Raw genomic sequence first — 26,416 nt, 5'->3', positions numbered from 1 at the left:
CAGTGAGAAATGGTCTTTGCATGTATTCAGCAACACTCTCTAACACTCTTAAATTGGAACCCCATAGGCCATGACTCAATGGTAGAGCACATCCTCTGTATAGAAAGGGCCTAGGTTCAATCCATTATCTTCATGTAGAGCTGGGAAAGACCCTTGTTCTGAAGCCCTGGAGAGCCAGTGTCGGTCAGTGTAGACAGTACTGAGCTAGATGAACCAGGGGTCTGTCTCAGTATAAGGCAGCTTTCTACTATTCCTAGAGCTGAAATTAATCACAGTTGAGTGGTGGAACAACTCACAGAACACATCCACTATCCGAAGACCTAAACAGGAATTTAAAGTCAGCTGCCATACTATGATTTGAGCGGGGGCGCTGCATGAGAAACCCATATGGGACATATATCTCCCAGTCACTCCCCACTGCAGAAGATGGGATCCTCTCCCCTCCCACCTGACTTGCTCCTCCTGCTATGATGAATTGACAAGCAGTTGGGGAAGAGAATGGTGATAACCCAGCATCCCCTGGCTTTGAACTTACTGCTGAGATATTAGAAATCTCCCAGGTAAGTGTGACTACGAATATTATGCAGAACTGGAGCAGCTGTCTCCCTCTCAGTGAAGGCTTCTCCTTTGCAAGCACATGGAGTAGGCATGATCCAGTGTTTGACATCCGCAGCTGTTGCCATGGAAACAATAGGTGTCCTGGATTGATAATGGAGATGATTACTGCAGTCCAGGATCAAAAGACAAAGCAGCCACGAGCAGGAGAATGAAGGGATAAACAGAGGAGGACATAGACCCTGGATTAAATGCCGAAGATGAGAAGGAGGAAGGGTCCTTTGGGCGCCATATGCAGCAGTCCGATTTCTGAAATGAGCTGCAATCTAGGAATTGTAGCTCAAGATCACAGTAGCCTCACTATAGCAGCTTTGCCAGAGGTCACAGAAAAGATCAATGCTAGAGAAGACCCAAGCTGTCAGTTGGGCCAGAACCTCTGCCAGAAAGCTGCCTAGAAACTGCAAAACAAAGGAAAAAGGAGCAATACAACAATAATCTTGACCCATCTTGTTCCTCGGGTGCTGCTGGCATGAGCCTTTACATCCAGAGAAAAAACATTTCCCTCAACAAGAGGCAATATGGAGCCCACAAACCACAGGGAAACATTGTGGCCAAGCCCGTAAAGCCAGCTCTGGCTTTTGTCCACCAGGCAATCTCTGACTGCATCGCAAATGAAACCACTGCTGATCCTTTAGCTAGAACCATCAAAGTGATTACACTGAGGTTAGGGAGACTGCAAGATGTACAATTTGTGGTTTGCTGTTATGTAATAAGTATGCTTAGTACAGGAAGCTCTCAGGTTTTCCTGCCAGGTCATAAACTTTATGACATAAAGGGAAATGCAAGGTGGAGGCAGGAGCAGTACAAACAGAGAAAATCAAGGAGAAGGACATCAAGATATTACACTGAGAGAAATCACAGAGTGGTGGCAAATCTACGGAATGGAAAAGCTAGGGAGTGGGCCACGTAACACTCTTCTGAAACAGACCCAAATCAGAGTCTGTATTTTATTTGCAAGACAATTGTCAGAGCAATAGGTTTGGGTGAAAGAGAGACTCAGGTTCAAATCCCCAAACATCCACAAAGTTCACTGGGTGACATACATGTCACAGCGATCCTTCAAGTTAACCTATCTCACAGAGTTCTTTGCACAAATATATGATACACGGAGTAAGAATTGCAAAGCCCTGTACAGCGTGAAATGCCAAGCAATAGAAACAACACTAATAATTTTTCCTTGTTCATTGCCACAGGATCAGACACTTGGCAAACCTTTTTCCTCACCATAATTTAGTAAGGTAGATGCTGCGACCATTTGAAATGAATGAAAATACTTGTGTGTTTTTTCCATTTTGTTTTCAAATGGCCATTTGCTAAACACTTGCTGGACTACAAAATGTGGTTATACCTTTTTTGCTCAGGATGTATTAGTCCTGACATTATAATGCACAGACAAAGGCAACTCATGTTTATAGAGGAACGGTATAAGAAAAAAAATGTAATGCAACATATCATTTTTCATTTCTGCCTCCCCACCACCACCACTTCCTAACATTTCAATTGTTTTTCATACTAAGTGAAAAGGGGGCGGACACAGGGAAAGAAAACCACTTTCCACACTAAACCTACTGACTCCATGTCTTCCCTGCCCTTACGTCACTAATCAAAAGGATGCTGTGTCTCTTGCACGCTTGAACACATAGTTTATTTATTTATTTATTTATTTATTGCATTTCTATACCACCCAATAGCCAAAGCTCTCTGCAATCAACATGCAAATAGCTTCTTCTGGGAAGGACATTACATTTACTCTCTAGCATATTTCCCTCCAAGCGTACACAAAGAAATAAAGCCAGGATATCATTGCTCCACATTTATAACAACCGATTCCAAATAGATTTTCTTAGGACTAAGTTGTACCAATTTCAGTGAAATTTACTGTGTTCACTCAGCACTGATCTTGATCTAGAGATGTGTGCCAAGAAGTGCATGTTAAAACTGACGAGGCCTGTAAATATGTGCAGGTTTTATACTCCCACTCAAGTCATGCTAATGTACCAAAGCCACTCTGGGTGACACTTTATAGAGAGCCAAATGATACCCAGTTGCCACATCTTCAAGCTCTGTAACCCACTGCCAACTGCTTGGTTTGTAGCCCAGCCCGTAGCAGCAGTTCAAGGATGGTTTGCAGCATCTGCTTTGGGCATGCAAGAAACACCACGTTATGCAACCAAACTTATGTCGCCTGTATCCCCTTACTGCTCTACCAATGCCTGTGCAATGTAATTACTTAGCAAGTCTGCACTGTTTGGATAACGCTGTAACACCACACAAATCCGGCTAGAGGTCCATGTAGAGTGATACAACTATTTGAATCCAGTTGTTTAAAAATATGAATCCAGATTTGTAGCATACAGTGATTTGGCTTCGATCCCACTCAATCCATTTAGGCAGGGAACATCCTGCTCTTCTCGAGACCAATCCACGCTTTACAAAGCAGTCGGATTTGCAACATGGCACTGAACACAGTAACCTAGTAATGTTTTAAGGGGAGAGATATCCATTTATAGATCTATACATTCACTGCTGTGTAGAATTCCTCCTATGTCCCTCCCTCTTTTACAGGTTAGGAACACAAGAAGATGCCTTATACCAAGTCAGACCTCTGGCCCATCTAGCCCAGTATTGTCAACACAGACTAGCAGCAGTTCCCCAAGGTTTCAGGCAGGAAACCACTGAGCTAGGAGCCTTCCTGTCTTACTTCAAACATCACTGTGTTGACACACGATAGCCAACTCTACACAGCATTGGTCATTTGCATTGATTGTTTTGGCCAAATTACCAACCATTGTTTAAAAAACTCCCTCCACACAACACAATAACCCATGGTGGGTTAAATAACCAACCACTGACTATTTAAACCACCAATGGTTATCATGTTGTCTGAACCCAGCCAATATCTCAACAAAGGAAGAGTCTCTTGCCTAGCCAAATACAGCGTGTGACATACTTTTATTCCTCAGTTCATACATTCCTGTAATTTTTTATTTATCTAACTCTAGGCACTTTGGGTGAGTAAAATATTTTAGAGCACATAAAATAGACAGAGTACAATTAATAAGTCAGAAGAAGATGCTCCACCAGAATTAATCCAAGCGATCAAGTGAAATAGAGTATTTATTTCATCACTATAACAAAAGGCAAAATTTGCATTGAAGTTCAGATACAATAGAACTCAGCACTTCCTCAATCGTCCAACTATATCTTGATTATATGAAAGGGGTGAAATTGAATATACCAGCACTTCTGCCAATATAACCCTATTTAACAAAAGCTATCAATATGCTCATCATTATGCTGGGCCAGACAGACGAATACGTTGCATATTTGCGCGATCTGAATACAGATGCATTTCACATGAGGCTAGGCTACCCCAAGTTAAGAGTCCAGTGGACAGGTTGTATCTACAATCATATAATCCCAAAGTATAGTGCTTTACTCTTCTCCATAGGAATGAATGGTAGCCATTCATTTACACAGGAGAACGTAAAGGATGCAGAATGGAGACTTCACAGATGTAGGGCTAAATCTAGCCTTTGATCTAATGATCCTACTTTTAAGGCAAGTTTTATCTCATCGGTACCTCACAGTAACTGTGCCCCAAATTGCAGAATGTTTACTTTTTCCCCACAGTATTTCATGGAGCCACTGAGAACAGCTCTAGCTTAAATAGTTACATCCTGGGTTTCATTTCTTGGGCATTCTAGACAGTGACAGCATCTTGGAAACTGGCTTCATAAACATTAGATTAGGAATGTCTCTCCACTATTCCCCATTCAGATGAAGGAGACTTTGTAGTATTGATTTAAAAGTCTGCTCCCCACCTTAAAATGAGCACAGCATTGAATGTTGATGGGGAAAGCCCAGCTTGAATAGTTAATTTCAAATATCTAGAGACTACTGCAGTAGATTCCAAATGGGGTGTCTTGAATGCAGAATACATTTCAGTATGCAGCAGCAATAATTTATCCTACAAAACTGCATCATCCTGGAGTGTTTAAAATCCAGACTGGCAACATTTCCCCAAGGTTTCAGGCAGGACTCTTTCCTAGATGTACCTGGAGATGGCAAGGACTAAACCCTCTATATTCAATTGCCTTCCCCTTCCTTTTCTCTGCAACTATGCAAGCTCTTCCCTAAATATTCTGGCCAAAGTCAATCTTCTGTAACTGCCTAGGGCACTTAGAATAACCCTACTTACAGAAGAGGCGATTTTGGGGTCCTCTGCTCATGTTTCAAGACCAAAGAACACAAACAAAGTCCTCTTTGTAAGTGCAGAAGGTTAGGAGGAGAACAATTTTTTTTCTAGGATCAACGAAGTATTAAATCCTATTCAAAAAGCCCCAGTTTTAATACTTGTTGGGATAACTTGGGCAGAAGCCCCAACTACCACCAAAGGAAGAAGTGAGAGATACCCATTTCCAGGGGAGAGAATCATTCTGCTCAACAGCTGCCCCCTTTCAGAGAGAGGCAAAGGAAATCCGAAGGGAGGGGATTAATAGAGCAGCCATCTGCCATGGTGCTGGCACAGCGCAGCATTAGAGGAAGGCTGGCGCCTGCCAGCAGGTCCAACTGGCATTGCTGCAAGGGCACTATAGCCAATGAAGGGTTTGGGATGAAAACGGGCCACCTACCCAAAGGCTTGAGAAAGAATGCCAGAACTCAAGGTGGGCATCTAAACATGGGTTACTGCAAATTAGAGTTCGTGCTCCAAGGAAACTGAGGCATTGTTTGAGGACCTCAATTGAGTATACTGGATTGTTCTGTGCTTAAAGGGAGATAACAATTATCATCATCATTAATATTATTAATAACAAGAATAATTCTTAACATTTGTATAGCACGTTAGAGCAGTCAAAGCACTTCATGTCATGCATTACCTAAGTTGTAAATCAATATTATTATTCTCCCACATTGTAGGTGGAGGGGGGAGAGGGCTGAGAGAAGTGGCTTGCCTAAGGCCACCTAGGCAGAGGTGAGATTCGAACCAGGGACTCAGTCTCTAAGGTGCTGCACTACACCAGCTCTTTCTTATACAGCCGCCCCTTATTTTACTCAGCCCTGGAATCAAGTCGCTTCCAAAAATTATTCTCAGTAAGTTTATTGGCAAATAGTCTCTAAATGTGTGACGAATATTTACAGTTTGTCGGTTTTGTAACCTCACTTCCTCCCACTGTTGGAGGGAGCTAAGTAACTTGATTTCACAGATGAGACGGGATGCGTGAAAATGATGCCAGTGGCTCCAGATGAAGTGTGCAATGTCTCCAGGTCACTAAACCAGTGGGCAAGTAGTATGATGGCTCAGGGCAGAAGAAACCATAACCCAAAGACTCTGATATTTGAGCTCATATAAATTATGCAGAGCTCAAAGAATTAATGTTATTTAACCAAAGGAGAGGGAGTCAGATTTTTTTAAAGCAATATACAGTAGTATTAAGGGAATAGTTAGTAAAGAGCTAGGGCAGTGAATTGGACAAGGGCTGGAAAGCCCTGAGTTCAAATCCACATTCCCTCAAGCTCACTAGATGACACTGGCCTAATAACTTCCTCAAAGCCTAACTGAGATCACTCAGTTGTTGTGACGATGAAACAGAAGAAGAACCAACTCCTTGGATGATATGTGATATAAAAATGTCAAATAAATGGTTCTCAGTCCATTGAAACAAGACCCTTTCAGCCTCTTCATGCTAAGCCATGGTTAGGTCGCTAATCCTTTTGCAGCAAATGGCTAGTGAGCATGTTTAAACCATGACTATGTAGCCACCATGGTTAGGAATGGCTCACATGACATGCTAAGCCATAATGTTTAGATCAAAATGCTTAACCGCTGTGGCTTAGTGTGTCATCTGAGCAGGATCTCTGAGGCTTTCAGCTAGGCCTAGTTAAAACTGTCACTCCGAGCCCGAAAAACAATGCAGACTGAAGAAGCTGTTGTGTTTAGGCCTCGGCAGTGTCTTCAGTCTGGCCTGTAGAGCATTTCTTGCCTTAGGCTGGTTGAAGCAGTCAGGGGACCAGAGTTGCCCCATTTCCCTTGAACTGCCATAGGGCACCTCACTTGTTGGATGCAAGGGGGCAACTGAATAGGCCTCTGTTGGCATCCTTTGGTCTTTAGCCTCCAAGGCCTGTTCCCCTTCCACAGATCTAAAGATCTCCCTTCTCACAATACTTTCCATTGCATTCTTAATCTTGGAGAGCTCCCTATCTGGGACAAAAGGCTTCCTCCAGTATTCTCCTACAAAGGACATGGCTTCCTCATGTGACACAGGGTGAGGGTGGAGAGAGATATTACACTTTCAGAATTACTTGTTTAATTTAATATCTGAGCGTACGAAATAGCTGACTTGCAGCAGCATTTGACTGTACTTGATAGCTGACATCTCCTTTACAAGATGACAAACCAAAAAAACCCAACAAAAAAACCAAGGTAACATTTGAATTCTGAGGTGAATTCACAGGGCTGCAGTGGAGAGAAAATCTGCACCTGTCATAGATCTCTTTGTTGTATAATTACCTCAGGAGCCTTACAAGTCAGGATGTCAGGTCCCTCCATCTTCATATTCACATCCATTTTTTTACAGTATTTCATAACAATGATGGTATCAAACTGGTGTTGATAACTCCAGAGTGGGATTTATACAGAACTAAGCATTACCCTGGTCATTAGCATAGCTACAACTGCCAATGAGCATGGAAAATTTTATAACCGCTACTAAAGGGTATGGAGCAGAACTACAAATGCAACTTGTTACCAATGCCATTATAATGATGCTCCTCCTCGTAGCTGGAATATGGAATATGTTCCTGGTTGCTCTCCATTGTACTTCTGCATTTTTTTCTATGTATTTTTATGTTTTATTGGTTTGGTTTGGTTTTTTTGCAGTGAATCTCTCGGAGTTATTTTTATAAGATAAAGCAGGCTACACCTTTTTAAAATCAAATTAAAATAAATATAATGCCCCTGATATGCTCTTTTAGAGGAAGAGCCCACAACTGACTTTTCTAATTATCCCCAGTGGTATTTCACTGGCAGTAATCTCACTACAGTGTTTCATGTGGAGATACAATCCCCTGCTTTCCAGGTGCAGTCCTATGCATATTTAGACAGAAAAAACATCCTACAGCTCCCAGCTGGGAGTTGTGGACTTTCCCCGCACCCCGTCTTGCACCTTTAATCTTTTGGAAACACACCCAAAGCCAGTGACCGAAAAAAGATCCGTCAATACTATTCCCTACCATTTTAGAGGGCCTAAGAGAGAATCGTCCATTTCATAAATGGATGGTCCATTTCATCCATTTAGGTTCTATCTAAATTAGACCTAAATCTTCTTCTGTAGCATCAGCAATACATACAAAAAAGTTGGTCTGACTTTCCAGTACTTATTTCTAACAGTGAGATCCTATACCAAGACCCACCATGTTCAGTGGCATTTACTCCCAAGTAAGTATGAACATGACTGCAGCTTTAAACACTGGCCGATAGATGGATATTCTGGATCACTGAAAGCAGATTAACCAATCCCTTAACATGCAAACTGGCAAATTCATATTACAGCTTCTGAGTACAGAACTAAGCAGTGATTAATTCGTAATGAAAGAGTGCAAATTAGGGCACATTCACAATATCACATTCTTTCATTCCAAATTATTTAATCCTAAATAATCTCTTATCCACCTCTTTTCCATGCATGCATGCACACACACACACACACACCCTTTGATGGATTAGATTCATGTCCTAAATTAATAGAATACAGAGCAATGCTGCTGAGTGATGTACCCATGGCAATTTCTGCTGCACTGCACCAGTAAAAAGTTTCAATCCCAGTAAAATCATAGAATCGTAGAATAGTAGAGTTGGAAGGGGCCTACAAGGCCATCGAGTCCAACCCCCTGCTCAATGCAGGAATCCACCTCAAAGCATAAGAGCCATTTATCTACAATGGGAGCTTCCTGCAACCTATTTTGTAGGCCTTCCTCACACTCCAAAAGATCTCCAATGATGTAATAGACAGTGAACAAGTGATGCTATTTTGCATCATTTATGAAACTGGTGATCACTGGTTAAAATCTACCTGGCACAATAATAATACCCATTTCCACCACCGCAACTGCATTCACATGTCTAAAGCCTAGACAAAAAGCAAAATTAAGTGAAGAGTTTAGTAGATGGCCACAGGATCATATGCTCCCTCTTTCCTTTCACACACAAATTTCCCCTCTACTCAGTCAGTGTCCCTGGTCTCAAAGGGAGCTTGGGGCCATCCCCAGGATCATCACTGGGGGCGGGGGGGGGGGAGATAGGACAGATTGCACACAACAACACTGAACCTAGATAGAGGTGGGGTGGAGGAGTCATGTACGAAAGGAGGAAAGCAAGTGTGTGGTCCCACAGTCTACTCGTGACAAAGAACATAAGACGCTGCCTTACACCAGGTCAGACTATCGGTACAGTATTGCCTAGAGTTGACTGGCAACAGCTCTAAATTTTTCCTATCACCTACTACCGGACCCTTTTAACTGGAGATACAAGGGATTGAACCTAACACTTCCTAAAACATGTCTTACACTGAGCTATGGTCCTTCCCTAAAACCTAGTTAGTTTATCCACACAGGGCCCAGGAGCTAGTATATATTTATTTAGAAGATGCGCAGCACGATCCTTAGTATGTTTACTCAGACAGGAGCCCTGCTTACTGCCTAATTAGCGTGGTTAGGACTGCAATCTTAATCTCAATGCGATTTCAAAATACTGTGAATGGTATTACATTCCTTAAAGAAGGCTTTAATCGTTAATTACCCCCGCTATTAAAACTGGGGGCGAAAGGTGAGATTCTTTAAGCGTCAGCTTCCATCTGTTCATGTATTAAGATAGAAACTAGCATCTTTCCCCATTTTTCTCCCAGCTACCGCCTCTTTCTTTTTGCAGCACTCTCTTCTAAACACACCATTCTAGTATCAAATATAGGAGCCTTTTTTCACATTGTTTTATCATTCACATTCATTACTTTTGAATAATTACTGATTTTTAAAAATTTCCTTCAGGTGTTATGACCAGCATTTTGAATGCACGTCTCCCAAGAAATATATACCAGTAGTTTCTTAAGTCCTTCATCAAATTTTCAACAAAATTCTTCATTTCAGTACATCCAGGCATGATATACAGAAGCTGGTTTGAATGGAGCTTGCAAGCTTAGCTCAGGGCTATTCCCAAACCTAACAGAACTTTCCATGTGTGCACACCTAACAGAAAAAGAAGGAATGACCACTCAGGGAGACACACACTTTTCATTTTCTCAGCCTTATTCACTTCAGTGTTCACCCTTATTATTAAATAGACCAGCCCAAGGAATTAATTACACACCCACCCAGGGACAGACAGAAAAGGACTGGAATGATGCCCTACTTAAAACATGAAGCAGGCACAACATGTGCAGGCAGATGGTGTACCGAGTTCTTTGGTACACCAGCAAAGCCTGGGCATCATCTACACTGGCTTCCCATAAGCCTAGTTGCTGAATGTTTCAAAACGACAGTTCTTCTACAATGCTACAATACAGATGTCATTCATAAGAGGCAGCTCCCAGACAGTTAGAAAGTGAAGATGCTGCTGAACAGCATCTCTGCAGCTATGACTTACGGATATGGGAACAGTAATTCTAAAGCCATCAGCTAAAAGGTCAACATAAGCTGTCCACGGTTAACCTATGGAACCGTATCAGTAAACTTTTCTAGTTCGAACGTATTTTTAAAAAGACACACAGTCACTTGCCTTATCAGTCATAGGAATCCTTGCGTCTCAACATTAAAACCATATCTCTGTGTGTTAATCCAGAGCAGGGGTGGCCCACAGCCCAAGATCCAGCCCTCTAAGCTATTTGAAACACAGGAAACTGACTTATATTAGGTCAGGAAGACTGCTTCTCTAGCTCAGTACTGTTTGCTCTGACTGACAGTGGTTCTTTAGGACCACAGGTGTCTTTCCTATGTCTTTCCCATTGTCTGCTACCTGAACATTTTTAACTGGAGATGCCAAGATTGTACTTTATGCGCACAGGACATGCTTTCTACCACTGAGTTATGGTGCATCTCCAGTTGTATCTAAATTTATCACGTTTTCAGCAAAATGCAGTAAACATTTTGCTCACAGGCCTACTTGTAAAGAAAAGAAAGAAGTCTACATATGTTATTTCGTATAAATTTTATTGCATTGGTTTCTCATATGCATTCTGGAAAAAATGAATCAATGACCTCATACCATCCAAGCATTTGTGCTCTGTATCACCATTGATGAAATGTTTAAAGAGTAATGGTCCCCAAGCCAATTTCTAGAAAACAGAAGGATTCCCAAAACGTACAGAGCAGGGATGAGCAATTGGTAGGTCAGGGTCTGATCAAAATTACCAGTCAACAATACTTCTTCACACTGTAAAAAAAAGGGGGGCTGCTCATGGAGGTGGGAAAGTGACCAATTTCCAAACTTCAGACTAAATTCTATGTTTTGAACCATCAAATCCTTCATGGATGTAGAATAATGCATCATGACTTTTAAATCCCCAGAATTAAAAGCAAGCAGTGAGGGGGCAGACAGACCTCCCTGGGGAGGCTGCTCCAAATTTTGGGGCCCACAGCTGAAAAGACCCACCATGTTTCTGATGGTTGAAAGAATTCAAGTAAGGCCTCAAAGAAGAACAAAGTTTTCAGGCAGTTTTCATATGGAAGTAGGCCATTCTTGATATATTCTGGCCCTGTTGAAGCTTTAAAACAGCACCCTGAACTGAGTCCAAACGCAAACTGGCAACCACAGTAGTAGGTATAAGGTTTTATTTTTATTTATTATTGCACTTATATCCTGCCTTTTTTCCTCCAAGGAACCCAAAGCAGCATACATAATCCTCCTCCTCTCTATTTTATCCTCACAACAACCCTATGAGGTAGGTTGGGCTGAGAGTCTGTGACTGGCCCAAAGTCATTGGGTTCCATGGCCGAGTGAGGACTAGAACCCGGATCTCCCGACTCCCAGTCCAACACTTTAGCCACGACACCACACTGGCTCCCATGAGATTGATGTAATATGAACTGATTGACTGGCTTCGCTAAAAACTCTGGTAGGCACATTTTGAATCACTATCTTCAAGGGCAGCCCCATGCAGAATGCATTGCAGTATTCTAGATAAATGAACGACTGAGGACAGATGTGTTATTTTTTTATGGTAAACAGCACTCCTAATAATAGCTGCAATTGTTACTTTTTGTTAGCTGCACTAGAAGTTTATTAAAAGATGGGATATAAATGTTTTAATGAATGCATAAAATATTATTGGGAGATTTTGGACATCACCTATGGTTGTTTGGTGGTGAAGAGGCATCATGTTGCCCTATAGACCCAATAACCTTGAGACTACTATTGTATCGTTCACTATCTGTCCCCAGTGCTCTTCATGATCTGAAGTGATAGTAACTTGAGCCAACTCTCAGTGAGCCAGACTAATTCCTGGAACAGTTCAGTCTCTGGCAACTGTATTGGCTACTGATTTGGTACACCAGTAACTACTATGCATAATGACAAAACAGATATTCTGCTTGTCAAACAAATGCCCTATCTCCAGTCACCTAACCTCTGAATGTCTCTCTCGCCTTCACAAATATTTAAATAAGTTTAATATATGCTACTTCTGCCTTTTAGTCTTTTTAATTATTAGGTCATTGTAACTGTATACATTTCTTTCATTGGTTTCTATTATGGGAGAGATTGGGGAAGAGTGAAAGCCACCTTAAATATTTATAGAAAAACAGGATATAATAACAATAACTTTAAAAATTCAAATAAACAACAACATCCCTAGCATAGGAGCAATAAAACAGCAATCACACAACAATTAAACAGCAGGGAAAAAAAGTATCATCCATTAAAAGCCTGGGAGGGGGAAAAAACTTGACTGGGTACCTAAAGACATAAGCAAAGGTGACATACAAGGGGGAGAGAATTACGCCACAAATAAGGTCCTATTCTCAGTCACCTAACCTTTGACTCTCTTGCCCTTTTGTGTGACTTTCTTTGAACTTCCTCTGCTCCAAAGACTCTTTGAACACTGTAATTTACTTAATCTTTGTATACTACATCTCCTCCGTATCTCTGCAGCTCTCACAACCCCTTGCCCTTCCATATTCCCTATAATGATGCTAATAATGCACCATTCATTACAGCGCCTCACAGAGTTAGATAGGCACAATATTATGATATGTCATATTTATATCCCACCTTTCCTCTGAGGAGCTCAAGACCATATACATGGTTCTCCCCCTCCCCTCAACCATCCTGTGAGGTAGTTTAGGATGAGAGATAGTGACTGGCTCAAAATTGTGAGATTCACAGCTGAGTGGGAATTTGAACCTGGGTGTCCCCACTCCTCCATCCACTAAACCATACTGTCTCTCACGTCAAATCTCACAGAGACAGGTCCCTGCTCCCAAAGAGGTCACAATCTATAAAATAGACAGCGGAGAAATAACAGAAGGAAGAGCATCCTACCACTACCCAGATATAAAACTGTCAGTGGTGTAGTTAGACTCTGGATTTTACCATCTTAAGTGGGGGTGGGGGGTTTCTTTAATGTGCATTACTTCACTTACTTCAAAATACAGCCTTGCTGTACTTGAGGGCCCTCTCCTGCTCCTTCTGCTAATTGGGGACTTTTGCCCCAAAGTCCTGCCCTGATGGCACCACTCGCTACTGTGAAGAATGAAGATAAGCCAAAGGGGATGGGGGAAATACGGGTTTTGAGGTGGGTTTTGAAGAAAGGGATAGAAGTGGTACAACACACCTTCTGAGAAACTTTGAGACTCTCATACCATGTCAAAACACACAAAATAGCCAGATTCTGTGAAGGACCAGGTTTGTAATCCGATATTGCTTTAAATACACTGTGGATTAAAGTTTATGGTCCTTTAAAGTAAAATCTCACTTACATAGACCTCCATAATCTGCATACTTCCTAATTCTCGGCATGTTTTCTTTCTCCTGCTGCTTTCTCTCCCTCTCTCTCTCTCTCTCTCCTCTCTCCCTCTATATATTCCTATTCCAGACATCAGGACAGCCAAAAGTAATGCATCCCATCACCATGTTTATATATGGAGGAGGGAGATGTACTATACATATTTGAAAATATGCCACTAGGTAGCTTGCATAACATCGCATACAAAGAGATGAATAAACCTAACATCCATATTCAAGTTGCATTTTTAAACAGAAGAGTGAAACGGGTGCCAAGAATTCATTATAATCACACCACCACCACCACCACTACCACACACATTCAGGCTAAATTGGTAGATGACAGACCATAGTAGAAAAGACACATTTCACTCTCATATTTTGCTATAGTATATTGTTCCTATACATAATTATTTGGAAGCAAGTCCAGTTGTTTTCAGTAGACTATTTGGTTATTTTTAAAGTATTTTTTCAACAGGCCTTGAAGACATGGGGACAGAATCATGGGCCACCAAAATAAGTGAAATCATTGCTAAACTGGGTTTTTCGGTGGGCTGTTACATTGCAAGGGGCTATGGCAGTGCCCGTCTGGAAGTCTCAAGACGTCTGATTGATGCGAACTTCCATAACTACTATACGTGACTGAGTGTTGCTCTAACATGTTGTATCAACATTTTAGAGCTCTTCATGGGAAATTGCCCCCATATCTGTCTTTTATCTGCCCATATGGTTTTAGATGGCTTTTTAATTAAATGCACCCTGCAGTTAATACAGGTTAATGGGTGCTACATTGGCAAACATAGGTAAGATAGACATTGTCCCATTGAATGCCAGAAGATAGAAGACTTCAGTCACTTTCTTCTGCAACGTCCATTGCATCTAGATTTGAGGATATGGTACCTTGATCCCCCTTACTGCTGGTATTAGAGGTAACTCCTCTGTAAACAAAATCTTATTTTTATTGGCTGGGACAGATTATTTTGTGACATGCCATACTGCTAAATTTGTTAAATTGGCTCTACGGAAGTGGAAGTTGTGGAATTTTTTTTAAAAAATCTTGATACAGGACATTATAGGCTATTGAGCTATTTTAATTAACTTAATAACTTTAGTATACAAATCTCTTGTTGATGGCTTCTGAAATTATTGTTTTCCTATTATAATATCTAGCCTGATTTTATTGTATGTTGACACTCACCCTGTTCAGACAACATGCTAAGCCACGATGAGCTAAACATTATGGCTTAGCGTGTCGTGTGAACCATTCCTACCCATGGTGGCTACATAACCATGGTTTAAACACACTCACTAACCATTTACTGCAAAAGGGTTAGTGGCCTAACCACGGTTTAGCATGTTGTCTTAACTGTCCCAATCTGTATCTTTCTTGCTCTGTGTTTTAACTCTTATGTATATGTGAAAGGCTGGCTGGGACATTGAGCAACGAACTGAAACGCTGAATTTTGACTTCCCGGTGACAATGCTGAAAATATCCACCAACCCTAGTTCAGAGTTCCAGCACTGTTCCAATAAACTCTGAAATTCTCTCAAACTTTCCCACTCCATTTAATTCCACAATACAATGACAATTACCGATTCCAAATTCCACCATTTCTTGCTGAACTTTGATAATAACCTCAATACAGAGAACAAGAAATTGTATAGTAGGGGCAAGTAAGGGCAGAATCCAGCCTAAGCTAAGCACTGTGAAATGCCATTGATCTCAAGACAATAGTTAAGCAAGTGCTTAAATTGCTCCCACCAAAATCAATGGACTTCAAAAGAGTTTAACTCTTGTTTGCATCATGCACCACGTTTTTATACTAACACAAGTCATTCTGAGCAAGAGGCTGAACAGGACCTGGTTCGGTTCCCTCCTCCTGACTGCCCCACGCAATGACAGCAGTGAGAGGAGCTGCAGTCACTGGTGCCACCACTGGGAACATCTGCACCAGCATTGGGACCTCTGCCGCTGCCTACTCCCTTGCAGCTTATACTTTCCTCAATAATGAAGCACAGGACAGTAATTTCAAAAGTCTTAACCAGGCAGGGCTGTCAACCAAGACACTTTGTTGTCTGAGGCAAAGGACAAGATAGCGCCTCTTCCCCATTACTGGCAGATGACTCTAGCTTCAACACTAATGATGGGACAATGTTCCATTGAATTTGAAGGTAGCAGGCTAACGCAGGAGGTCCAGAGTAGGCTGAAAGGCACACAGCTGCCTCACCCTGCCTAATGAAAAGGCTGGCCCTGAAACCAGGAATGACCCGTCTTTGGCTGACTTTCAAGTTCCCAAATCCCACAAAAAGGAAAAAAATAATATAGAGACACAGGGAGGTGACACCAATAAAGGAACCAATAAATGTATTCAAGGGTTCGTACAGGGCTTGGGCAGAGGACATGAGGTTCTCTCAAACAGTTCTTTTAAGGTTTTATATGAGAGCCAATGTGATAAAATGGTTAGTGCACCCTTCCCCAAGCTGGTGCCCTGCAGATGTGTTGGACTACAACTCTCAGCATCCCCGAGTCAGCCATGCTGGCTGGAGATGCTGGGAATTGCCATCACTATATTACTCCCCTCTTCTCCTCCGCTGGACTCGCACACAAACATTCCAGATAGTTATGAAGTAGCTCTGAGAATGGAGAAGGAAGTCCCTATCCATCAACTGAGAGGAATGGATGGTAGAAAGGAAATCAATCTAGCTCTCAAAGGCAACAGGCAATGAATGGCCTCCAGAGTAAAAAAAAGAAAAGAAAAGTTATGCATGCTATCAAGGTCTTTCCGTTGAGGAAAGCACTGAAGAACACACATATTGGTTCTGGTTTTAAAGCAGAATTTAGATACAGTGGGCATAACAGAAACCTGGTGGTATTGCAAAAACTGTGGGATACCATCATCTCTGGATATAAATGCTATAGACGCACAGGGAAGGGAGTACCGGAGGAGGTGTTGCTTTGCATGTCAAAGAGCACGTAGTGTCAAACAGACTAGAAAACCTAAAAGGGGCAGACTCCTCCACAGAAGCGCTGTAGGACAATACCAGGCTCCAAAAATAATTTGGTACAAGGGGCATGCTATCGTCCCCCCAGATCTTGAGATGGAAAATTAAATCAGGGATGCATCCAAACAAGGTGTTGGAATCATAGTTGACTCCAATTACCCCCATATTGTTCCAGTCACACCAGAAAGGTTACATTTCTCAATCCCTAAATCTGTGCCCTAGAACAGTTGTTCATGAAACCAATGAGAAGGGAGGCAACCCTGGATCCTAAATGGTTCCACTCAGAACTTAGTGCAACTAGAAACAATGACCACAGTGCCATCAGATTTAATACATATTTAGTGGGAAATTGCCCAGGAAGTCCATCAGAGAGAAATTTGGCTTCAAAAGAGAAAACTGTTATTTAAAAAATGTAAGAATTAGTTCATATATTTTTTAAAAAAGCTGAAAGGGGGAGTCAAGAGGGTTAAATTTCTCCAAAATGCTTGGAGGTTGTTCAAAACCACAATAATAGAAGGTAACCTAGAATGAATACCACAATCTAGGAAAGATAGCAACAAATCATAGAGGTCACCAGCAGTGTCAAAGAAGGTATTAGAGAAAAGAGGGCTTCCTTCAGAAAATGAAAGCCTTGCCCAAGCAAGGAGAACAAAAAGGAACAAAAATTTGCACAAAGGAAATGCAAACAGTCAATAAGAGATGCAAAAAAAGCATTTTGAGGAGCGTATTGCTAACAACATCAAGGCCAACCAACAATGAAGAACACTCTAACTATAACTATATCAGAAGCAGGAAACCAGCTAGAGAGACAATTGGATTGTTGGATGATTATAGAGTTAAAGAAATACTAAAGGAGGATTAGGTGTCTTCAGTGCAGGATACGTAGGGCAGATACTTGTATCTGACGTGATATTTTCAAGGGAGTCTGAGAAAATGAGGCAAAATAGTGGTGAAAATTTTTTTTGTTCTTGAACTAATCAACAAATAGAAAGCTAATAAATCACCAATTGCTAATCTAGCAAGCTGTAACGATGGCCACCAATTTTGGTAGCTTTAAAAAGGGATAAATTCCTGGAGGAGAAGGCTATCAATGGCTACTAGCCTTAGTGGCTATACGGTACGTCCAGTACCAGAGGCAGTACGTCTATGCACACCAGATGCTGGGGAATATGGGCAGGAGGGTGCTGTTGTTCTCATGTTCTGCTTGTGGGTTTCCCGTGGACAGCTGGTTGGCCGCTGTGCGAACAGAATGCTGGACGAGATGGACCCATGGTCTCATCCAGCATGGCTCTTCATATGTTCTTATAGTTATGGATCTGACCGAAGCTGTTGATCAGGGCTGGCCCTACCATTAGGCAGAGTGAGGCAGCTGTCTCAGGCAACAGATGGTTGGTGGGTAAGGAATAGCAGCAAGGTGTTGAAGGACATAACTATATGGGTGACACAGCCAGTCCTATGCCTCCTAAGCTAGTCTGCTACCCTAAGGAGGAGGATGCCCCATTGTCAGAATCAAAATAAATTCAACTGCTAGTCTCATCAGCTTCTGTACATGGAATGGAGGAGCGGGAGTAGGGGACATTGATCTTCACCTATGGCAGAGAAATGTCTTGAGTTGGGATTGTTGTCACTCCAAATCACTTGTCAGACTAGTGCACATCCCAACCTGGAGTCTAGAAAATGCAAAGAAAGTCTAAGTTCTTCCATGTTTGGGAAGAGGATCAGCTTTTTTGGATAAAAGCATAAAGTTGTAGAGAAACCAACCTGAGATGCTGCACTCAGTGACAGATACAGCTAACATCACCACAACTGCAAACCAAAAAGAAAGGAAGAAAAGCACCTGGCTAAGAATCAAAGATAATTATAGCAAAATAATCAAGGAGAGTCTGATTTAAGAGGCAGGGGGAAAACCTGAAACCGCTGTATCAGCAATGCTCTTGCAAGGGGGAAGTGGGTAGTATGTATCAAATGAAGATGGCTCCAAGCCATGGTAGTTTATACCACAATAGATCTATTAATCCAAAAGGTTACATTACTCTTTTTAGGTTTGCTGTAACAGATTAACACACTCAGCGGGCCCTTGCTTGATGGGAGAGAATATTGGAACACTGACACATAAAGGATTAGTTCATGGATCCTCAACTGAATCCAGTCATTGAATATATGGCCTAGTTAATCTTATATCATTTGAATCTTAAACTCTTGCTGGTACTACTGACATTATGAAACAGCTGAACTAAGACTGTCCAACTGAACAGTGCTTTTACATAGGAGACACCCACAAGTGGGCAAAGATCTCCTAGGAGCATCTTAACCTCTAATGGTGGTTGGTTTGTTTTTGCTGCCCGTCCCCACCAAATTACCAGTAGCTCCAAGAGCCTCTCAAGTAAGGTAGGAGATCTATGCAGACATTTAATTAAAATGAGCAAGGGAGAGGAACTGCATCATAAAGGAGCTACTAATAGAAAGGCAGATCTGGGCTGCATCCAGAGTCATAATTCTTCCCTCTCAATCTCTAGGAAGACCAGCAGTCTGCTCATAGCCATGTGTGCTAAAGAGGCAGGACTAGGAAAAAATGCCCTATCTACCTTTAAGAACCAGTTTGATGTACAGTTGCAAAAGAAGATGTTCAACTGGGTTCACATCTGCCTGCAACTCACACCCACGGAACCTGGAACCTCTTTCTACCAGAGTCCAATTTGCAGAGGATTGTTTATAGTTACTCACTGGAGAGGAAAGCAAGGCACTTTGAACATGCTTAACAACACTCTCATCTTCATTCTTACTGCAGATGTCACAGGACTGAACCCTGACATTAACACAGGTTTTAGTTTAAATAACAACAACAGAGAATCCTGTGGCACCTTAAAGACTAATAAACGTATTAAACTGGTCTCCAATTTAGATGCCTCCTATCCTTGGTTTTGCTAATGCCTTTGGCCTAAGGTTGCCAACCGTCTGGAAAAATAACACAGCCTGGCCTCACTCGCTAATTTCTACAGACCAAGCTACTGTGATGGCACAGCTATAGAGGCTTGTTCAAAAGCTGGCAACCCTACATTGATCCTGGCATGTCTTGAAGGTTCTCAACTGCAAACCCAGGTTTATTCATTAGTGTATATTGAACAGGAGTATTCAGTGCTCTGGGCTTTTTAGTTTAGAAAAAAGGCAACAAAAGAGGTTGGGAGATGATTGAAGTGCCATAATTCACTTAAAATTACCACATAATTTAAGTGGTAAAGCATCTGCTATGCATGCAGAAGGCCCCAGGTTCAATCCCCGGAATATCCAGGATGGGCCGAAGAAATTCCTGCCTGAAATCCTGAAGAGTCGCTGCCAATCAGTGACAACAATACTGGGCTAGATGGACCAATGGTCTGCCTCAGTGTAAGGCAGATTCCTATAAAATTATGCATGGTGTAGAGAAAGTGGACAGAGATACGCCTTTCGCCTTCTCTCATAATACTAGAATCCCACGTCATCCCATGAAGCTGATCTGCAGCAGATTTGGAACCGAGAAGAAGGAGAACTTCTTCGAACAGCACCTAACACATTTATGAAATTTGCAGGTGCAAGATGTGGTGACAGCTACTAGCGTAGCATAGCTTTAAAAGGTGATTAGACATTGTTCATGGAGGATAAGACTACTAGTCATGTTGGCTATACGCTACCTCCAGATTCAGGAGCAGTACGCCTGTGAATACCAGTTGCTGGGAAACAGCAGCAGGAGAGGACTATTGCCCTAGCATCCTGGAGCTGTTCAAGGTATTATACACTCTTTCCACAGCCAGCATGGTGTCATGACAGCACCACACAGGACAAAGTACTGCTCAGCGGCAGGAAACAAAGAGGAAAGGTAAACAGCCCTGCTTTGGGGCTGTGTAGAAAGGCCAGAAAGCACACAGAGAGACACCAGCCACATCACTAGGTAAACACTCACAACACCTAGCAAAGGATGCCGAGACTGGTTTCACATCCAATCAGTACCATCACTTCCTCATCAGCAGGGATGCCACCAACAGAAGGCTTAATTAAAAGGGGTCAGGACAGAGCCCTGAATGTTTCCTGCCTCTGCTATCGCAGGTTAGCCACTACTCTTCCCCCTCCTCACAGGCACATACACCTCTAGGCTGGCTGGAGAGTGCCCGTGAGCATGTGCAGAGTCCCCCACTAAGTAACGAGAGCCACATTCCATACGCTTAAGGCAGGGATGGAGGACAGAAAGAGAGCACTGCTTTCTAGGTGGTTTGTGCCCCGGCACCTCGCCCCTAAAAAAACCCCGGAAGCTCTGCACCAATGGGGTAGGGTGGATTCACGACCCCTCCCCAGCGTTACGCAATACGCCGGTTCCAAGGCGCTCCCCGGCTCGAATCCCCCCACCCCCAATTATTTCTCTCCTCTCTTTGCAGTTCTTCCAATGCCCATCACCCCCTCTACCTACCCCCCCCCGTTAATTACTTAAAATGTCGCCCCTCCCCAGCAACCTCCTCGCCAGGCAGACGTGCTGCCAACCACCCCCGCTCCACAGCGGGGAGCCAAGCAACCAGCTAGCTAGCTAGCCAGCCCCCCCGCCGCAACCCACGCACACCCCAGCGCCTGGGCTCCGCGGCGAGTGCGCAAAGCAGCGCGCTCGGCCGCCGAGCCCCACTGGAGCTTGCGATAGGGAGCCGGGGCGATCCCGCCTCTCCCCGCAGCGCAAGTTGCGCGGGCCAAGCGAAATAGCGCCGGCGCCGACGCCGCCGACGCTGCCCCCCCCCCTTTACTCCGTGCTTCCCTCCCTCTTGTGCGCCCTGCTGCCATGTGCTTTCTCTTCACGCCCGGGAGCCAAGCGTAAAGCTCTCCCGGCCCAGGGAAGGGGAAGCAGCAGCTGCCGCCGCCACTGCAGTGAAGAGGCTGGGACCGGCGGCGGCGGCGGCAGCAGCGCCACTCGAGTTGCAGCTGCAGCCGCAGGCTTCCACCTCCTCTTGGGCGCCCGAAAATAAATCTCCGACGGAAGGAAGCAGAAGGGTGTCGTTGCTCAAGGAACGCGGGGAGAAAGACGCTCCGTTGGAGGGGAAGGAGGGAGGGGAGCCGCGGCGGCGGCGGCTACTGCCGGAGGACCCCGGCGCTTGGCGGGCCAGAGATTGAAGGAGCCGCCGCTGAGAAGGAGGCAGCGTGAGGCGAGCCGCGCGCCCCCTCGCCTGCCTGCCTGCCCCCACGTTATTGCCGTCCGTGGCTCTGCAACGTGCGTCATGTCTGCGCTGCGCAGCGCGGGAGAACCTCTCTCCAACCGCCCCGTCCGTCCAGACCCCCCACACACGCCGGCCCCATAGAGCCAGGCCGGGGGGGGCTGCTACTGCTGCCCCCTCCCCGCGCCCTCCCACCCAAACCCCGCTTTCCGCAGCCTGCCTGCCTGCCTGCCTGCCTGCTGCCACCGCCCCGCCGCCTGCCTAGCCCCCGGCCGGGCCTCCCCCCGCCTCCGCCGCCCAGGCCCTAACGCAGCCCCACTTCCCGTGCCCGCTGTGGGGAGGCCTTTGCTTAGGGCTCGGGATGAGGTCTCCAGTCCCTGCCCCCCGCCCGCCTCCTCGTCTTGTGCCCGGGTGAGGCGCGGCGCCGGCTCCTTACTTGCCAATTTCCTCGTACAGTTGGTATTCGTCGGTGAAGCGGGTGCAGGTCACGGTCGTGGCCATCGCGGCTGCAGCTTCGCTCCGCAATGAGCCGCCCGGGCTCCGCTCCGCTTCGGGCTGGCAGCGGGGAAAGGAGGGGCGGGCGAGCTGGCAGGCAGGCGGGCGGTGGGGAGGGAGGAGGAGGAGGGGACGAGGCGAGGCTCAGATCGGGGGTGAGCGAGCGAGAGACGCCCAGTCAGCCCGCTCCGGAACGCGGCGAGCGAACGGGAAGCGATCCCGGCACTGGGCAGAGCTGCCAGGGGAGGGGCGCCGGCAGCCTCGGGGGAGGGCGATCAACCCCACCGCGCACCAGCCGCCCCCGGGCCACCTTCCTGCCGCGGGGAGAGAAAGAGGGAAGGTGGAATGGAATCGCTCCAGCCCTCGCTTCGCCTGCAGTGCCCTCCTCGGCTTGGGCGCCGGTGCGGAGGCCTGGGTGGATCACGCCACGCCGCCCCTCCCTCAGTGGTCGGAGACCCTGTTTCTTCCCCCCACCCTCGCCCTCTCCAGGTCAGATCTACCTGCCTCGGGGAACTCCACGTGCAATGGAAGGGCTGCTCCCACGTGCATCACAACCACCCTTTCCTCTACAGTGTACGGTTGAGTCAACGCCAGCCCTCCTCAACGTGGGCTCTCCAGAAGTTTTGGACTGCAACTCCCATCATCATCCCTGACCATTGGTCATAGTGGCTGGGGGTTGTAGTCCAAAACATCTGGAAGGCACCGGGTTGGGGAAGTATGGCCTATACTAACATCTACACACAGAGTGCAGTTCTCTTATTTGCAACCTACCTTGCAGGGTTGTGAAAATTAAAAAGAGGGAGAACTAAATATGGTACCTTAAGCTCCTTGGAGGAAGGGCGTGATATAAGTTCAATTACTATCAATAATCTTTGGCCAAAAGATTCACCTGCGTCCACTGTCCTACATTTACAGTGAGATCCTAAGTATGTTTACTCAAAAGTAAAGCTCCATTGAGTTGAACAGAACTTCCTCTCCATAGCAGGGATGAATAGAAGGTCGCTCTGGATCTTCAAGTAGATTTCTGGGTGATTTTCAGTAGACTAGCAAGGATTTCTGATTAACAATAGCAGGAACAAAATGATGACTGGATTTTTGTATGGGAGGACAGTGATCTCCATGCTGTTCCGGTACTCAAAACGAATCCCTTGATTTGGAAGGCTTTAATTCTAAGTGTATGTCCTTTGCAACAGGCTCCCAGTTGGAGCTTTAATAAAAACAAAAAGGAGATTCTACAAGCCTGATATGTGCCCACCCCTGCCTCAATATGTGTGCTTAGGCTTGCTGCCACAGTCCAGGTTTTGGATTTGATTTATTTATTACATTTATATCCCAACTTTTTTCCTCCTTAAGGAACCCAAGGCTGTATATATAATCCTCTTCTCCATTTTATCCTCACAACAACAGCCCTGTGAGGTAGGCTGGTCTGAAAGTCTGTGGCTGGCCCAGTCACCCAGTGAGCTTCCCAGTTCTCCCAACTCCTAGGCCAACACTCTCACCACTACAGAACACTGACTCTCTTGTACTCCATGGTCCACCCACAGCATTTTCTTCCTTCTCACAAATTCATTTTTCTCAAAGCCACCCCAGAGAACTCTAGTGCCCCTCTATATGTGTCAATTGGAGTCCCACTGCTTGCCAAAACATCCTTTAGCAAGACGCTCCAGTGATCCAAAGTCTAGTAAGAACCTTTTCCTGCCTGCAAGTTACTACTCACATCTATTTACACAGAGCCCTTCCTTCAATTACATGTTGGTGGAAGTCTTACACGTGTCGACTGTTTTATACCTGCCATTATGCACAGCACATAGTTAAACTATGGGATTTGCTAGCACAAGATATAGAGATGGCCAATTTGGATAGCTTTAAAGGGGGGTTATACAAATTCATGGGAGGAGGGGGAGGTTATCAATGGCTACTAGTCTTGATCGCTATATGCTACCTCCAGTACAGCAGGCAGTATGCCTCTCGGTAGCAGTTGCTGGGGAACATTAGCAGGATGGTGCAATTTGTACTCATGACTTACATGTGGGTTTCCCAGAGGCAGCTGTTTGGCCACTGTGTGAACAGAATGCTGGGCAGGATGGACCCTTGGTCTGATCCAGCATGGCTCTTATGTTCTTACAGGAAAGTGGTCTCTCTTAAAACCACAGAGCGCTGGGTTTGTTCTTCCTCATGCTGCTCTTTCCTGTTGCTGGCTTAATCATTTCTCCTGGCCGATGGGTTTAGCTGCAGGAGATATCAGTCTAGAGGAGTTCATGTGCTTGATCATCTCCCAAGATCAGCAGTTAAGGCTGCAATCCTAAATATACATACCTGGGAATTAGCCCATATACTACAGTGGGACTTACTTCCAAGTAAACACACATAGAACCACATTGGAAGGCTATTTGATTGATAGATAATGCATTATGACATCCACAAGCACCACTGGGGTATATTGTCCAAAGATGCCACATTACCTAAAAGTGCCATATATTTGATTAGCACCTTAAGAATACATGTTGACAGACATATCACAGCAGAGAGAGAGAGAGTTTGGCGCTTCTGCACACCAACCGCATCACTGGGTAAACACTCTCAATACCAAGCAAAGGCTGTCTGGAGCACTGACTTGTTTCACATTCAAGCAGTACCTTCCCTTCCTCATCAGCAGGGCTGCCATTAATACAGGGCTTAAATTAATATGAGTCAGGGCTGAACCCTGACAGTTCCTGTGGATAATCCCATTCTTGGAGCAGGAGTGACTTGCCAGCACAAGAGACAAGTAAAACACCTGAAGTGGAAGGTTGTAAAAATGTGCAAAACTCCTAATGGAACCCTGGTTGAAAAACACCAAGCTGAAGAATGGATGGTTTGTATATTAGTTTTTAAAACACTGAACTGTGAGTTTCCGGATATATGTTTTTTCTTTCAAACTTTAGAAGAAAGGAGCTTCATGGTAAGAATTATCAGAATGAAAGGCAGGTCTCTTATCTATGATTACCTGGTTTACAGATCACATTTGCCCACATGGGCACATTTCTGGGGACTGCAAGCAATGCTTATAATATTAGAGAAAGTGAACCAGCTCTTAATGGTACTGTTCTGTTTCTCAGTCTCAGCTTTTATACTGCTCAACACAGTTGTTTTCCCAAAACCTACATTCTTGAAGGCAGAGGAGTGTTGTTAACAGACAATTTTATATACACATGACCTTAGGGATTCTGTAGACCCTTATCTTCAGATTCATTAATCAAATCACAGTATCATCATCATTTTTATTTTAATTTTTTATTTAAATACTTCCAGGCCTACACGATTGGAGAGCAAATATGACAATGTGGCTATGCCATGCAGTGAAACAACAAAATCACCTCCTTTTCTGGTTGCCAATCATTACATATTTTGGTGAATTTCTGATTTTTAACACAATGTAATGTCCCTAAAGAAGGCCCTTTGGTTTTTGCATTACTCAGCTAGTTGGGGTGTTTGTACTTAGGTCTTTGGAGCTCTGTTATCAGTGATAGGAGACTATGAAACTATGGGAGTGGATGTGTCTGAATAAAGAAAGCAGTAATCTCAAAACAGCTATCCAGGTTTTCTAGTTCAGGTTCTTTAGGCTGCATCCTACAGAGGTGGGAAACCTATGACCTTCCAGATGTTGTTGAACTCCCTACTTCAGTCAGCCTCAGCTAGCATGGCCATTAGCCAGGGATGCTGGAAGTTGCAGTCCCAACACCTGGTGGTCACAGGTTCTTCACCTCTAGTACACACTTACCTTGAAGTCCCATTGAACTCAATGGGCCAGGACAGCAGAAGCAATTCCATTTTATTCCTGTAGTCATGGTGGTGCTATGATTTAACTGCCCACCTGTACATACTCAGAATACTACTGTTTTTTAAATCAGGGTTGATAAACAGGAGTCTGCTTCAGGTTTTGCTCTAACATATTAGGACATATTAGTTGTAAAACACAGAATGGTAGTGGTGGGAAAGAGACGTGTTGGTTGTGTGCTTTACAACTTACCCAACTTCACCCCTATAAGACCATTAAGACCAGGTCTAAAATCACCTAGCTGCACCCCTGTTCACACTCTGTTTTTTGTGCATTTAGAATTAAGGAATAAGAATAGCTCAGAAAGCCAAGGAAGCCCTGGAACGCACC

The 26,416-nt window shown here is 44.2% G+C and overlaps 1 protein-coding gene across 12 annotated transcripts in view; it reads right to left on the bottom strand.

Annotated features, from left to right (window-relative positions):
* Positions 1–22,362, bottom strand: part of CAMK2B (calcium/calmodulin dependent protein kinase II beta) — a 202,055-nt gene extending 179,693 nt beyond the window's left edge. For all 12 annotated transcript variants that reach the window (XM_063139573.1, XM_063139582.1, XM_063139581.1 and 9 more), the window contains exon 1: positions 22,211–22,362. In XM_063139573.1, coding sequence (XP_062995643.1) covers positions 22,211–22,275 — 65 coding nt within the window. In that variant the 5' untranslated portion in view covers positions 22,276–22,362. The remainder of the gene's footprint in view (positions 1–22,210) is intronic.
* Positions 22,363–26,416: the final 4,054 nt, after the last annotated feature.

Source organism: Elgaria multicarinata, chromosome 12 (assembly GCF_023053635.1).
Source record: "Elgaria multicarinata webbii isolate HBS135686 ecotype San Diego chromosome 12, rElgMul1.1.pri, whole genome shotgun sequence".
Lineage (NCBI taxonomy): Eukaryota > Metazoa > Chordata > Lepidosauria > Squamata > Anguidae > Elgaria > Elgaria multicarinata.
The sequence above is the reverse complement of the archived record's forward strand: the minus strand, read 5'-3'. Positions and strand labels throughout refer to the sequence as shown.